The sequence below is a fragment of the Emys orbicularis genome, chromosome 1, assembly GCF_028017835.1.
Source record: "Emys orbicularis isolate rEmyOrb1 chromosome 1, rEmyOrb1.hap1, whole genome shotgun sequence".
NCBI lineage: Eukaryota > Metazoa > Chordata > Testudines > Emydidae > Emys > Emys orbicularis.
Window position 1 is genome coordinate 213,551,419 of NC_088683.1, and position 15,833 is coordinate 213,567,251.

Consider the following 15,833-nt stretch of genomic DNA (forward strand, 5'->3'; position numbering starts at 1 on the left):
TTTTTAGGACCATAGGAACACTTTATAGAAAGCATCCTTGCAGCATACAAGATGGCTATCTTCCTTTTACTAAAAAAAATAAGTATGGGGATAGGAAGGCACTGCTTTAGTAACACTTGCAAAGTGACTACATGGCATTCAATCTAGGCCTTAAGCACTAGGAAGGAGTGGTTTTAGATTTTTAGTTTAGGAGGCTGTGATTTGCCAGTAGTTGGCACAACTCCAGATTCAACTTGGAGTGGGGTTAGGTAGCCTACTAGTTGCACAAACTACCATTTATAAAAAAAATTCCAGTGAATTATAGGACTACGATTTTCTCGGAAAAGGCTGAAGTACCTCACAAAAATGTCTACAAGTGGTCTCTGAAACTATGGTTGTGTAAGAGGATGGTTTTTGGCAGCGTGCCATTTCCACTTACATAAAAAAAGCTAAGAGGAAGAAACCTTCAATGTGAACACTGCTCTTGATGTCAACACTAACTTTTTTGGGGGGGGGGCTTCCATTTAGCTAATGGATGTTCAACTCCCACTTAAAAATAAAAATTTGCTATTTTTTGCAATCCTATGCAAACAAAGTACACAGCATATGCGCTGTTAGTTTCAGAGGCATGGTGTTTAGACTTGCTTGTCATAACAGTGGTGTCAGTAGGCAGCAAGTGTCATTCCAATTCTGGGGAGTGGATCGGGGGAGAAGGTAGCCAAGCGCAGATTTCTCTCCGATTCGAAGTTTCAATTGTATCCTTAACACAGCCTGCCATTTTAGGCTAATAATTATTGACGGGGGGGGGGGGGGGGGGGGAAAGGAGAGAGAGTCGCTGCAGCCGCTGTCCTGGCATTTCCTCTCGAAGTAGGTCAGACAGCCGGTCCCTGCTCCGAGGAAACACGTGACCGGTCGCCGGATTAGCGGAGCGGCTGCTCCCTGCAGTATCTGAAATCCCAGCCTGCAGCGCCTGCTGCACCGCCGCACTGAGATGGCTGCCGCAGTGGTAAATGCCGGGGGGAGGGGAGCGGGTTCCCCGTCACAGCGCCGCCCAGCGAGGGCCAGACTCGGGGTAACGGGCGAGCGCGCGGCTTGCCTCGGCTCCCCGGGCTACTTGCCCCGCTTCCTCCCCGCGCTCGGGCACGTGGCTAGAGTCCCCACCCCGCGGCACGGATACGGGAGACCCGCGGGCCCGTTGCGACACCGGGCTTCCCCCCTATCCCCTCGTTAGATGCGGCCACTAGAGGCTCCGCCCGCGGGGGGACGGAAAGGAGGAGGCAGCGCGAAGCCGGGTCCGCCCGCGACACTCGCCGGCAGCGTGAGAGTTACGTTCTGGCCCAGCTGCGTCACTGGGGCCCAGGCAGGCAGGAGCGGGCGCGAGAACAAAGGAGCCTCTCCCCGCCCCCCCGCCCCGGAGCGCGCGAGACAAAGGCCCGGCCCAGCCCGCCGCCTGCCTCCGTCACACGCACAATGGCCGCCATTGTCTCCCCCCCACCCCCCCCCCCCAGCCGTTCCTCGCAGCCGCCGCCAGGGGTCCCGGGCTTCACACAAAAGCCGGGCTTGGGGCCTGCTCGCCAGGCCGCAGCGACACGCGCAGCCCGGTGGCCAGAAGACATCCGGGCATCCCTCGCCCCGGCCCCGTCATCGACACCAACGTGGCGATTAGTCGCCCCACGACGGAAACTGCGCAATAATTAAATGCGCAAGAAGCCGGCGGGTGGGGGGGTTAAACAAGAAAAAAAAAATTCGCGACGCCATCATCGAGAATTGATGCCGAGTTCGCAGGTCTCAGGCCAATCGTGACTCGATGCTGCTCCCTCCCCCGCCGCCATCGTCGATTATCGCACGGCCCCGCCGGTCCCTCACCTGCTGGTCTAGACTGAGGGCATTTTCCACCGCCACATGACTCATAACGAGAGATCGTCTCGGGAGGTCGCGCTCCGCGTCTAGAGAATCGGATTCGCCGGGTCTCGAACTCGCTGCTGCTGTCGCTTGTTCGTCTCGAATCGTTTCGCTTCTCTAACTGAAACCCCCCCAACTCGGCCCGGCCCTTATATACCCCCGCCCCCTCCCTGCCAGCGCGCTGACTTCAGCACGCAAACTACGCCCCCTCTCGGCTCGATCCCTTCCCCCACCCGTGCAGCAAGGATCTCGCGAGAGAACCGGCAACTGTGTATTAAGGGAGGGGAGGAATCCAGGACTATCGCGAGATCTCCGCAGGCTCGTCCCCTCGGTTTTCGACGGATGAGGCTCCAGAAACGTCGCGCGAGATCTCCTACCATTGGCTTCTATGACCCCAAGCGGAGCCGCTCGGCTTTCCTGGAGGCTACCGCGAGATCTCCTCCTGATTGCCCCCACCCACCTCCGGATTCTAGGAGAAAAAGCTCCCGAAGTCTCGCGAGATATTTTTGCTCTCCCCTCCCCTCGACTCAGAGCTCGCGAGAACGCTCAGTCAGCCTTTCTCTCGCGCGGGTACGGAACGTTCTCTCCAGAAAGAGCCGGAATCTAGGTCACGTGGGCGGCCCTGCGCGGGCCCGCCGCCATGTTATGAGCTTTGCCGGCGGTGCTGCGCAGAGTCTAATGGAGGCCCGGCCCGGCCCAGGCTCGAGCGCTGCGAGCAGCGGTGGGTGCGGGAGAGAAACTGCTCATATAACCGGGGCGCGGCGTGACCCGTCCGGCCCGAGTGTGACCTAGATCGGGAGCCCGGGCAACGGGGGGGGATGACCCCTCCCCGTGGGCTGGTGCCCCGTGGCAGCTCCCCGCACGGTGCAGGCCGGCCTGTCCCTCCCGCCCCCAGGGTCGCTGTTTCTTCCCGTTCCGGAAGATCCAGCCTGGCCCCCCATCACCTGAGCTCGGTCATGGGGCTGGTGGGATCCGGGCAGCTGCCTCTGCTCCGGCTTTGGCTGCGGCACTCTGCCTCGTTGCTGCTGCCGCCATCGTCTGCCCAGCACCTGGCACTGAGCCTGGCAGCCCTTGTTGCCTCCATCTCCCCCTTTAGCGTCCCACAGCGGCTGCACCTCCAGGCGCCCCTACCCCAGCCAGCCTGTGCCAGCAGGTACCAAGATTAATGGTCTACACTGAAATGCACCAGCTTGATTTTTGAGACACGCACTCTACCCATCAGATCTATTTTGCAGTGATGTCAGCTGCGAACTTTGGTTTGGCAGTGATGGCAGCCTTGTCTCACCACTGCTTCTGCCATAAGGGGGGAAGGGATAGCTCAGTGGTAGGGTGACCAGATGTCCCGATTTTATAGGGACAGTCCCGATATTTGGGGCTTTTTCTTATATAGGTGCCAATTACCCCCCACCCCCTGTCCCGATTTTTCACACTTGCTATCTGGTCGCCCTACCCAGAGTTGTGAGTTCAATCCTTGAAGGGGCTATTTAGGGAACAGGGGTAAAAATCTGCCTGGGGATTGGTCCTGCTTTGAGCAGGGGTTTAGACTAGATGATCTCCTGAGGGTCCTGCCAACCCTGATATTCTATGATAAGCACTATTCTCATAGTTCCCATCAAAATCCATAAAGCCACCACCTTATTCTCAGGGTTCAGCTGTGTTGTAATGTCTGCAATGCACTGTTGGCTAGGCAGGCAGGCAACTAGCTCTTATTTATTATGCAAGAGCATGATTGTGTGCGGAAAGTGCAGTAACAGTAAAACAAACTTATGTTTCATCCACCTGCTGTATCATTACAAACCTTGGATCTGGTCCTGTAGATATTCGTAATGTCAGTCACTTGAGTAGTCTCATCAAGGTCAGTTAGACTACTCTCTTGTAGGTCAGAGCCCTCAGTTATAAGTTATCTGGGCCAGGAATTGCACTTTTACTACATATTTATATAGGACTTAACACAACTGGGCACTGATCATGGCCTATAGGGCCCAGATCCACAAAAGGACTTAGGCACTTAAGTCCAAAAGTTCGGCACTACCAAGCTCCTCAAAAGCTGCTCAGCTGCTGCGTAACATCCCGTGGCCCCTAGCTTTTTGCCATAAAGAAGAGGTCCTCATACTGGGTGGCACAGAATGTAGGGGTGGGGGGGAAATTGCACACATTCAGAGCTAGGTGGCTGGAGAGCGGTGGCTGCTGGCTAGGCACCCAGCTCTGAAGGTAGCACCCCCACTAGCAGCAGCAGAGAAATAAGGGTGGGATGGGATTGCCATCCTTCTGCACTGCTGCTGGCAGTGGTGGCGGCACCTTCAGAGCTAGACACCCGGCCAGCAGCCACCACTCCCTGCTCTGCCTTTAGAGCTGGGTGGCCAGAGAGCGGCAACTGCTGGCTGGGTGCCTGGGGGGGAGGGCATAATCTACTACAGATACAAAGAAGTGGGGGTGGGTGATCAAATAAGTTTGAGAACCACTGTGTTGATGTCCCCATGGCAGCTATGTTTCTGCTGCTGGGCATGTGTGCAACAGCTATCTCACACTTAAGCTCCAGCAAGCACCTCAAGCCAGGTGAAGATAGGTATTACCCTCCCTATCTTGCCTGCAGGACCTGATCTGGTAGGTAAGCTCTGAGCACATGTACTGGATCATTCGGCCATATAAGACTCCAGAGGAGTTGGTGCCTCCCTTGTAACCTTTTGTCTAGTTAGTGCTTATAGCTCTCACCTGATAGCTCTCAACCTCAGAGACCTGGGTTCAAAGCCCCTCTCTGTCTGATGGACAAAAGGGATTTGAGCAGGGGTCTCTGACCTCTTGAGAAGTGTCATAACAGCTTCAACAGGAGAGACTGAAAAAGACACACACTCGCCTATCAGAATATCTCATAGCCCTATGGTTAGGACAGTCCGAAGAGGTGGGACTGGAGATCCCCTCTTCAGATCCTTTCATCCCAGTAAGCAGAGGGGAAAATGAACCTGGGTCTCCTCCATCCCAAGTGAGTGCTCTAACTTGACTAAGGGTATGTCTACACTACGAAATTAGGTCGAATTAATAGAAGCCGGTTTTATAGAAATCGGTTGTATACAGCCGATTGTGTGTGTCTCCACATAAAATGCTCTAAGTGCTCTATTCGGCGGACCGCGTCCACAGTACCGAGGCTAGCGTCGACTTCCGGAGCATTGCACTATGGGTAGCTATCCCACAGTTCCCGCAGTCTCCGCCGCTGTCAAGGCTGTATCCCTACTTTGAACTTTAGGGTACAAATGTAGGGGCCTGCATGAAGACTTCTAAGCTTAACTACCAGCTTAGTTCTGGTCCGCTGCCACCATCCCAAAGCTAATTCCCTTTCCTGGGTAGCCTTGAGAGACCTTCACCAATTCCCTGGTGAATACAGATCCAAACTCCTTGGATCTTAAATAAGGAGAAATTGACCCTTCCCCCCTCCTTCCTTTCACCAACTCCTGGTGAATACAGATCCAAACCCCTTTTGGATCTTAAAACAAGGAGAAATCAATCAGGTTCTTAAAAAGAAGGCTTTTAATTAAAGAAAAAGGTAAAAATCATCTCTGTAAAATCAGTATGGAAAATAACTTTACAGGGTAATCAAACTTAAAGAGCTTAGAGGAACCCCCTCTGTCTTAGGTTCAAAGTATAGCAAACAAAGATAAGCACTCTAGTAAAAGGTACATTTACAAGTTGAGAAAAACAAAGTAAATCTAAGATGCCTTGCCTGGCTTTTACTTACAATTTTGAAATAAGAGAGACTTGTTTAGAAAGATGGGGAGAACCTGGATTGATGTCTGGTCCCTCTCAGTCCCAAGAGCGAACAACCCCTTAAACAAAGGACACACACAAAAGCCTTTCCCCCCCCAAGATTTGAAAGTATCTTGTCCCCTTATTGGTCCTTGGGGTCAGGTGTCAGCCAGGTTACCCGAGCTTCTTAACCCTTTACAGGTAAAAGGATTTGGAGTCTCTGGCTAGGAGGGATTTTAGTACTGTACACAGGAGAGCTGTTACCCTTCCCTTTATAGTTATGACAGCCGCCCATTGGAATTCTGGGTTGAGATCCCAATGCCCGAATGATGCAAAACGGTGTCGCAGGGGGTTCTGGGTACATGTCGTCAGGCCCCTCCCCCTCCGTCAGAGCAACGGCAGACAATAGATTCGCGCCTTTTTACCTGGGTTACCTGTGCAGACAACATACCACGGCAAGCATGGAGCCTGCTCAGCTCAGCTCACCGTCACCATATGTCATCTGGGTGCCGGCAGACGTGGGACTGCATGGCTACACAGCAGCAGCAGCTAACTGCCTTTTGGCGGTAGACGGTGCAGCATGACTGGTAGCCTTCATCGGCAATCTGGGTGCTGGCAGCCGTAGGGCTGCATTGCACCAGCCCTTGCCTTTTGCCTTTTGGCAGTAGATGGTTTATTACGACTGGTAACCGTCGTCATCGTACTGCAGTGGCTGTCAATCATGGGCACCTGGGCAGACATGCTCAGTCCTATTGAACTGTCTTGACAATGATGGCTATCAGTCGTAGTATGCTATTTTCTGCCAAGCGCCCAGTATTTTCTGCTAAGCACCCAGAAGAGGCCGAGGGCGATCTGGGTGCTGGCAGACGTGGGGCTGGCAGACGTGGGGCTGCATTGCTACACAGCAGCAGCCCCTTGCCTTTTGGCAGTAGATAGTATATTATGACTGGTATCCATCATCATCATCATACTGCAGTGGCTATCAGTCTTAGTACACTAACTGCCAAGCGCCCAGTATTTGCTGCCAAGCACCCAGAAGATGCCGAGGGCTATCAGTCATGCTGCACCGTCGTCTTAAGATGTAAAAAATAGATTTGTTCTGTATTCATTTGCTTCCCCCTCCCTCCGTCAAATCAACGGCCTGCTAAACCCAGGCTTTTGAGTTCAATCTTTGGGGGGGGCCATTCTGTGTGACAGTTTGTGTTTCTCCCTGATGCACAGCCACCTTTGTTGATTTTAATTCCCTGTACCTGTACGCCATGTCGTCACTCGCCCCTCCCTCCCTCCCTCCCTCCCTCCTTCCCCTGGTCCGTCAGATACTAGTTTCGCGCCTTTTTTCAGACCAGACGCCATAGCTAGCGCTGGGATCATGGAGCCCGCTCAGATCACCGCGGCAATTATGAGCACTATGAACACCACGCGCATTGTCCTGGAGTATATGCAGAGCCAGAACATGCCAAAGCTAAACCAGGACCAGCCGAGGAGGCGATTGCAGCGCGGCGATGAGAGTGATGAGGAAATTGACATGGACATAGACCTCTCACAAGGCACAGGCCCCAGCAATGTGGAAATCATGGAGTTACTGGGGCAGGTTCATGCCGTGGAACGCCGATTCTGGGCCCGGGAAACAAGCACAGACTGGTGGGACCGCATCGTGCTGCAGGTGTGGGACGATTCCCAGTGGCTGCGAAACTTTCGCATGCGTAAGGGCACTTTCATGGAACTTTGTGACTTGCTTTCCCCTGCCCTGAAGCGCCAGAATACCAGGATGAGAGCAGCCCTCACAGTTGAGAAGCGAGTGGCAATAGCCCTGTGGAAGCTTGCAACGCCAGACAGCTACCGGTCAGTCGGGAATCAATTTGGAGTGGGCAAATCTACTGTGGGGGCTGCTGTGATCCAAGTTGCCAGGGCAATGAAAGACCTGGTGATATCAAGAGTAGTGACTCTGGGAAACGTGCAGGCCACAGTGAATGGCTTTGCTGCAATGGGATTCCCAAACTGTGGTGGGCCTATAGACGGAACCCATATCCCTATCTTGGCACCGGAGCACCAAGCCACCGAGTACATAAACCGCAAGGGGTACTTTTCAATGCTGCTGCAAGCCCTGGTGGATCACAAGGGACGTTTCACCAACATCAACGTGGGATGGCCGGGAAAGGTACATGATGCTCGCGTCTTCAGGCACTCTGCTCTGTTTCGAAAGCTGGAGGAAGGGACTTTCTTCCCGGACCAGAAAATAACCGTTGGGGATGTTGAAATGCCTATCGTGATCCTTGGGGACCCAGCCTACCCCTTAATGCCATGGCTCATGAAGCCGTACACAGGCAGCCTGGACAGGAGTCAGGACCTGTTCAACTACAGGCTGAGCAAGTGCCGAATGGTGGTGGAATGTGCATTCGGACGTTTAAAAGCGCGCTGACGCAGCTTACTGACTCGCTCAGACCTTAGCGAAAAGAATATCCCCATTGTTATTGCTGCTTGCTGTGCGCTCCACAATATCTGTGAGAGTAAGGGGGAGACATTTATGGCGGGGTGGGAGGTTGAGGCAAATCACCTGGCTGCTGATTACGCGCAGCCAGACACAAGGGCGGTTAGAGGAGCACAGCAGGGCGCAGTGCGCATCAGAGAAGCTTTGAAAACGAGTTTTGTGACTGGCCAGGCTACGGTGTGAAACTTCTGTTTGTTTCTCCTTGATGAACCCTCCGCCGCCCCCCCCCCCCGGTTCACTCTACTTCCCTGTAAGCCAACCACCCCACCCTCTCCTCCCCCCTTCGAGCACCGCTTGCAGAGGCAATAAAGTCATTGTTACTTCACATTCATGCATTCTTTATTAATTTATCACACAACTAGGGGGATAATTGCCAAGGTAGCCCGGGATGGGTGGGGGAGGAGGGAAGGAAAAGGATACACTGCAGTTTAAAACTTTAACTCTTATTGAAGGCCAGCCTTCTGATGCTAGGGCAATCATCTGGGGTGGAGTGACTGGGTGGCCGGAGGCCCCCCCACCGTGTTCTTGGGCGTCTGGGTGAGGAGGCTATGGAACTTGGGGAGGAGGGCTGTTGGTTACACAGGGGCTGTAGCGGCGGTCTCTGCTCCTGCTGCCTTTCCTGCAGCTCAACCATACGCTGGAGCATATCAGTTTGATGCTCCAGCAGCCGGAGCATCGACTCTTGCCTTCTGTCTGCAAGCTGACGCCACCTATCATCTTCAGCCCGCAACTTGCTCTGTTCATCCCGCGATTCAGCATGCCACCTCTCCTCTCGTTCATATTGTGCTTTTCTGTAATCAGTCATTGACTGCCTCCACGCATTCTGCTGTGCTCTGTCAGCGTGGGAGGACATCTGGAGCTCTGTGAACATGTCATCCCGCGTCCTATGTTTTCTCTTTCTAATCTTCACTAGCCTCTGTGAAGGAGAAACATTTGCAGCTGGTGGAGGAGAAGGGAGAGGTGGTTAAAAAAGACACAAAGAGAACAATGGGTACACTCTTTCACGTTAAATTTTGCTGTTCACATTACACAGCACTTGTGCTTTCGTTACAAGGTCGCATTTTTCCTCTTATATTGAGGGCCTGCCGGTTTGGTGTGAGAGATCACTCACGCAGTGCCAGGCCACAGATTTCAGCTTGCAGGCAGCCATGGTAAGACACAGTCTTTTGGCTTTTTTAACCTTCTTAACATGTGGGAATGGTTTCAAACAGTAGTGCTCTCATTTCCCATACCAAGCACCCGTTGGGTTGGCCATTTAAAATGGGTTTGCAATGTAAAAGGAGGGGCTGCGGTTTCAGGGTTAACATGCAGCACAAACCCAACTAACTCCCCTCCCCCACACACCCAATTCTCTGGGATGATCACTTCACCCCTCCCCCCCACCGCGTGGCTAACAGCGGGGAATATTTCTGTTCAGCAGAGCAGGAACGGGCACCTCTGAATGTCCCCTTAATAAAATTGCCCCATTTCAACCAGGTGACCGTGATATCACTCTCCTGAGGATAACAAAGAGCGATAAGGAATGGATGTTGTCTGCATGCCAGCAAACACCGGGACCATACGCTGCCATGCTTTGTTATGCAATGATTCCAGACTACGTGCTACTGGCCTGGCGTGGTAAAGTGTCCTACCATGGCGGACAGGATAAGGCAGCCCTCCCCAGAAACCTTTTGCAAAGGCTTTGGGAGTACATCCAGGAGAGTTTTCTGGAGATGTCCCTGGAGGACTTCCGCTCCATCCCCATACACGTTAACAGACTTTTCCAGTAGCTGTACTGGCCGCGATTGCCAGGGCAAATTAATCATTAATCATTAAACACGCTTGCTTTTAAACCATGTGTAATATTTACAAAGGTACACTCACCAGAGGTCTCCTGTGTGCCCTCAGGGTCTGGGAGCACGCCTTGGGTGAGTTCGGGGGTTACTGGTTCCAGGTCCAGGGTGATAAACATATCCTGGCTGTTGGGGAAACCGGTTTCTCCGCTTCCTTGCTGCTGTGATCTATCTACATTATCTCCATCCTCATCTTCCTCGTACCCCGAACCCGCTTCCCTGTGTGTTTCTCCAGTGAGGGAGTCATAGCACACGGTTGGGGTAGTGGTGGCTGCACCCCCTAGAATGGCATGCAGCTCCGCGTAGAAGCGGCATGTTTGCGGCTCAGCCCCGGACCTTCCGTTTGCTTCTCTGGCTTTGTGGTAGGCTTGCCTTAGCTCCTTAATTTTCACGCGGCACTGCTGTGCGTCCCTGTTATGGCCTCTGTCCTTCATGGCCTTGGAGACTTTTTCTAATATTTTGCCATTTCGTTTACTGCTTCGGAGTTCAGCTAGCAGTGATTCGTCTCCCCATATTGCGAGCAGATCCCATACCTCCCGTTCTGTCCATGCTGGAGCTCTTTTGCGATCCTGGGACTCCATCACGGTTACCTGTGCTGATGAGCTCTGCGTGGTCACCTGTGCTCTCCACGCTGAGCAAACAGGAAATGAAATTCAAACGTTCGCGGGGCTTTTCCTGTCTACCTGGCCAGTGCATCTGAGTTGAGAGTGCTGTCCAGAGCGGTCACAATGAAGCACTGTGGGATAGCTCCCGGAGGCCAATAACGTCGAATTCCGTCCACACTACCCCAATTCCGACCCCCTAAGGCCGATTTTATCGCTAATCCCCTCGTCGGAGGTGGAGTAAAGAAACCGGTTTAAAGGGCCCTTTAAGTCGAAAGAAAGGGCTTCGTCGTGTGAACGTGTCCAGGCTTAATTCGACTTAACGCTGCTAAAGTCGACCTAAACACGTAGTGTAGACCAGGCCTTAGGTTCTTTCACAATGTAGATACACCCTTAGCTACAGATGCCATTGGGGTGGGGAGGGGGAGTGGCACATAGAGCCACATCACCCACTTCACAGGGGCTCTTCTTCTACAAACACGGAAGGAGAGGATTCCCACATCATCATAAACATAGGTTGACATTACTGTTATTTGTACTCTCCTATAATACCTGTGCATTCTCTCCTATTCAGATGTGATTTGCAACCATCTCCTACCCCCAAATTCATAAACAGGCTTCCCCCAATTTTCCCTAAAGTTGAAACCCTACAGTTTGAAGTCCTCTCCTAGGATTAAACTCTAGCAGACTTGGGTACAAGCAAACAACCCTCCAAATGAATTGAACATAGCCCCTTTCACAGACCTATAACCAACTATTTAAGGAGCATTCTCTGTTTTTTAAGCAACATATTTACCATTCTTCTGCTTTGTTCCTCCATAAAGCTCTCCTAGCTGAATGTGTCTCAACAGAGTTTAAAAAAAAAAAGCATATCTGTTTTCCCCCCAGATGTGTCTATTTATGTAATTTAAATGTTTGTAGGTGTGTCTCCATCACCAATGATGCCTAAGATTAGTATAAAAATCACTGGTTCTGTATTTTAAAGGAAAACTGTTGGGTAGTTTAGAACCCAAATTTAGTGTTTAGAGGGGAAAGGGTTCTAGAAAACCTATTGTTAACATAAAGATTTTAATTCATTTTCTTCTACATTTTGTTTGGATTTAAACATCCCCCTACAATGTTTGCCACCCTGACACAGCCTCCCCCGGCACCCCCACCCCCACCAAGCCCCAACCACCTTCACCTGGACACCCCCACAGATTCCAATTCCCCCTGCACCCGGAACCTCCCAATGAGTCCCTGTGCATCCAGATCTCCCCCACACTCCCGCATCTGGACCCCCCACTGAGCAGCCCACACCAAGACTGCCCCACACCGAACCCTCTCACCCCACACACTAACCTGTGCATACTTGGATCCTGCCAGGCTAGCCCCATACCTGGATTGGGGGGCAGGGCTGGACATGTGTGCAAGACTCTGTCCCTCTCACTCACTATCTTGGTGCACCTGGCATGGAGGGGTAGGGGACAGGCTTCAACAGTAGATTTGTTTGATGTGTGCATTGCATGTGCTGAAGAAAACCATAATTACGGGACAGGGTCTGTTTTGTGCTGAGAAAACAGTTTAGACTTATTTTATTGAACAACAACAAAAGGTAGTAGCCCTCCTATCCCAGGAAAACAGGGTGTATTTTTTTCTAAAAAGGTGACACAGAGAAAGAAAAAATCTGATCCAGCGGTCTTTCTGAAAGACATATTTTGACATATGTCATGTAAGGATTTCAGTTTAGTAAGGTTAATAAATACAAAGTGGTTATTAAAAATGAAATTAACTGTGTGGCAAGTGATGCAAGCAGATCTGCTTCATGCAAGATACGTGTGCCATAAGGAGAACTTATGTGCAAGATAGAGATCTCAGAGTGGGCTATACAAATCTTGTTTTGTTGATGTTGCTTTCCCTTTTCTTCTCTTCCCGCATGTTTGCCTGGAGTTTGGGGAATAAACTGAAAGCTGAATTCAACTGAAGTTCATCTGATTTCAGGTCCTCACTCACAAATGGACCCAGGTTCACTGGACACCCAAGTGGAGCAGTTGTATGGAATCAATAGGGATGGTACCAACAGGTGTCTTTAGAAACATCCTGGGGCTCTATAGCCTCTTCTAGTTCCCATAGAAAGAGCTAGAGGTCAAAGGGCAGGTCTACACTAGAAATTTACATCAGCGCAGCTGCACTGATGTAGCTGTAGCACATCTGGGGAGGATGCTTTAAGCCAATGGGAAAGAGACGCTCTCCTGCCGACATAGCGCTGTCTACACAGGAAGGGTTAGGGTCAATATAACTATGTCGCTCAGGGGCTGGATTTTTCACATCCTTGAGTGATGTTGTTATACCTCAGTAAGTGTGTAGTGTAGACCTTGCCAAAGACTCCTGTGACTTCAATGGGAATTAGATCAAGCACCTTGAGAAATGACTCTAAAAACCTATAGCAGGGATATAATTTTCTATTACATTCTATAGGATGATGCAAAACATCTATGGAAAAGTGACTCTGTTACCTTTAAAAGTTTTAATTTAAGTAAAATATTACTCTGTTTTAAATTAGGTCTATCAAATTATTTTGCTCTATCTAAAACCAAGAAAAGCTAATGGAAAGGAAAGACGATTGCTTCTACATTAAGATAAATACAGTATTTCTATATTAAGACAATGTTTATATAACTCTAAAACCAGGGAGACATGATTCATAGTTACATGAAAGTGCTTGGTTCTGTTTATTCAAGAATTTGTTTTTATGTTAATGTTGATTTTTAAGTGGTAGCTGGTAAACATGGCAAATAATTAAGTTAAAATTTTAAAAAGGTTGATTATATAATGAACATAAACTGTTTTTGTGATTTTAAGTACATTGTAATGTAACTACCGCTAACAATCAGTAAATCCAGAAATTAGACCGATTCATATTATTAAGCCCCTTGCCCCCCAAATATAGAAGTCAAATTATGCCTATGATCCTCCTTACCCCCACACAGCCGAGCAAGCAGAAAGGAGGTACTACATCCCCTCTAAGGGGAATGAGCATTTGTACTTTCACTATCACCCCGGTTCCTTGGTGGTGGTGGCTGCTACAAATGGGAGAGACAAGGACACCAAGCATTGATCCTGAAAGGCAAAGATTTGAAGAGGCTGGACTTGTTTGGATGCAAACTTCATTCTACAGGTAGTCTGCAACTCAGAATTGCAAACCAACAGGCACCTACCAACAGGTACTCGTGAGCACTATGATTTCACCTACTGGGAGAACATTCTAAAATTTGCAGTAATGGTGGATGAGGGCAAGCCAGTTGCCACAACTGCTATCCAGGACAGTTTGGATGATGTAAATGCAGCCCAGTCTCAAGATCTGCTGAAAAGAAAGGGCAAGGGTTATACGAAATAACATCCGTCACCCTCTTTTTCAGCATCAGTATGCTCATCCCGTCCACCCATCTCATTCAAACAGACATTTTGTTTCATTGGTCAAGCGCAATGTACCAGTTACTCTAGTTCCATCTGTTTCCCACCTTTTGTTTACAAATCACTTACCCACTTCCTATGTGCTTGGACCGACATAACATCAGATTGGTGGGTCTTAAGGATGGTGGAACTAGGATATGCCCTCATTCAATTAATTTCTACTCCTCCTTCCCACCCCCCTTCTCCACCACTCTCACGAGATCGTCCTTCAACAAGAGGTTCAATTGCTTCTTCAGGCAGGAGCCATAGAGGAAATCCCATTGAGCTTCTATTCTCACCAATTCCTTATCCCCAAAGCAAAAGGAGGTCTCAGGCCTATTTTAGATCTAAGAGAGTTGAACAAATTCCTGAAGAAAATAAAATTCGGCATGATTACCCTAGTCTCTATTATTGCCTCCCTTGAACAGGGGGACTGGTATGCTGCCCTCAACTTAAAGGATGCTTACTTCCATGTCGCAATACAAGACAACCTTCAGAAGTTTCTCAGATTTGTGGCAGATGAGTCCACTATCAGTTCACATTCGGTCTCTCAGCTGCTCCTCGGGTGTTCACAAAGTGCCTGGCAGTGGTGGCAGCATATCTACAAAAATCAGGAGTTCGTGTGTTCCTGTCCCTGGACTACTGGTTGATGAGAGACTGGTCTGAGGCTCAGGTGTTATCCAGTGTACCCACCATCCTGTCCACATTCAACGTCCTGGATCTTCTAGTAAATTGGAGCAAGTCAATCCTAAAACTGGTACAGAGGATAGAGTTCATTGGAGCAGTCTTAGACTTCACAAAGGCCAACGCCAAGGCCCAGGCTTTGCTACCACAATCCAGATTCAAAACACTACAAGGCTTGGTGCTGCAACTGAAAGCATATCCTCTCAACATGGCATGCAGCTGCCTCTGTTGGGTCACATGGGCAGCATTGTATCTATGTGGTTCAACACGCCAGGCTGCAACTCCTTAATCTGCATGCATGGCTAGTGTTGGTATATGTCCCAAGTTGTCATCATTTGGACAAAGTGGTTTAGGTGCCCTTGTCAGTTTTGTCATCTATGGATTGGTGGGTGCACCCTCTGAAAGTCTGTGTGGGGATCCTCTTTATCCCCCTGCTACCAACCCTCACTCTAGTCACAGATGCATCAGCCCTGGGCTGGGGGCTCATATGAGGTCCCTGCAGACTCAAGGTCTCTGGTTGTCTCAGGATCTAATGGCTTATGACTAGCCTATTCAGCTTTCCTCCCACATATAGTAAGAAAGAAAAAACGGTTACTCACCTTTTTGTAACTGTTGTTCTTCGAGATGTGTTGTTCATGTCCATTCCAAGCAGGTGTGTGCATGCCGCATGCACACCAGCCGGAAGATTTTTACCATAGCAGCGTCTGTAGGGTCGGCTTTGGCGCCCCCTGGAGTGGCGCCTTCATGGCGCCGTATATAGGAGCCCGCCGACCCTCCACCCCCTCAGTTCCTTCTTGCCTGCACTCCGACAGAGGGGCAGGAGGGTGGGTATTGGAATGGACATGAACAACACATCTCGAAGAACAACAGTTACAAAAAGGTGAGTAACCATTTTTTCTTCTTTGAGTGATTGTTCATGTCCATTCCAAGCAGGTGACTCACAAGCCTGAACCTAGGCGGTGGAATTAGAGGTCACTGCAGACTGGAGTACTGCACGGCCAAAGGCTGCATCATCTCTGGCCTGGCGCGTGATGGCATAGTGCGCCGTAAAGGTGTGGATTGAGGACCACGTGGCTGCTCTACAAATTTTCTGCGTCGGGACCTGTGCCAGGAACGCAGCGGAGGAGGCCTGCGCTCTTGTGGAGTGGGCCGTGATAGGTGGGGCTGGTATGTTAG

The 15,833-nt window shown here is 50.5% G+C and overlaps 1 protein-coding gene across 1 annotated transcript in view; it reads right to left on the minus strand.

Annotated features, from left to right (window-relative positions):
• DDX3X (DEAD-box helicase 3 X-linked) overlaps window positions 1-1,999 on the minus strand; it is a 36,687-nt gene extending 34,688 nt beyond the window's left edge. The window contains exon 1 of the mRNA XM_065423622.1: window positions 1,846-1,999. Coding sequence (XP_065279694.1) covers window positions 1,846-1,890 — 45 coding nt within the window. The 5' untranslated portion in view covers window positions 1,891-1,999. The remainder of the gene's footprint in view (window positions 1-1,845) is intronic.
• Between the last annotated feature and the right edge of the window lie 13,834 nt (window positions 2,000-15,833).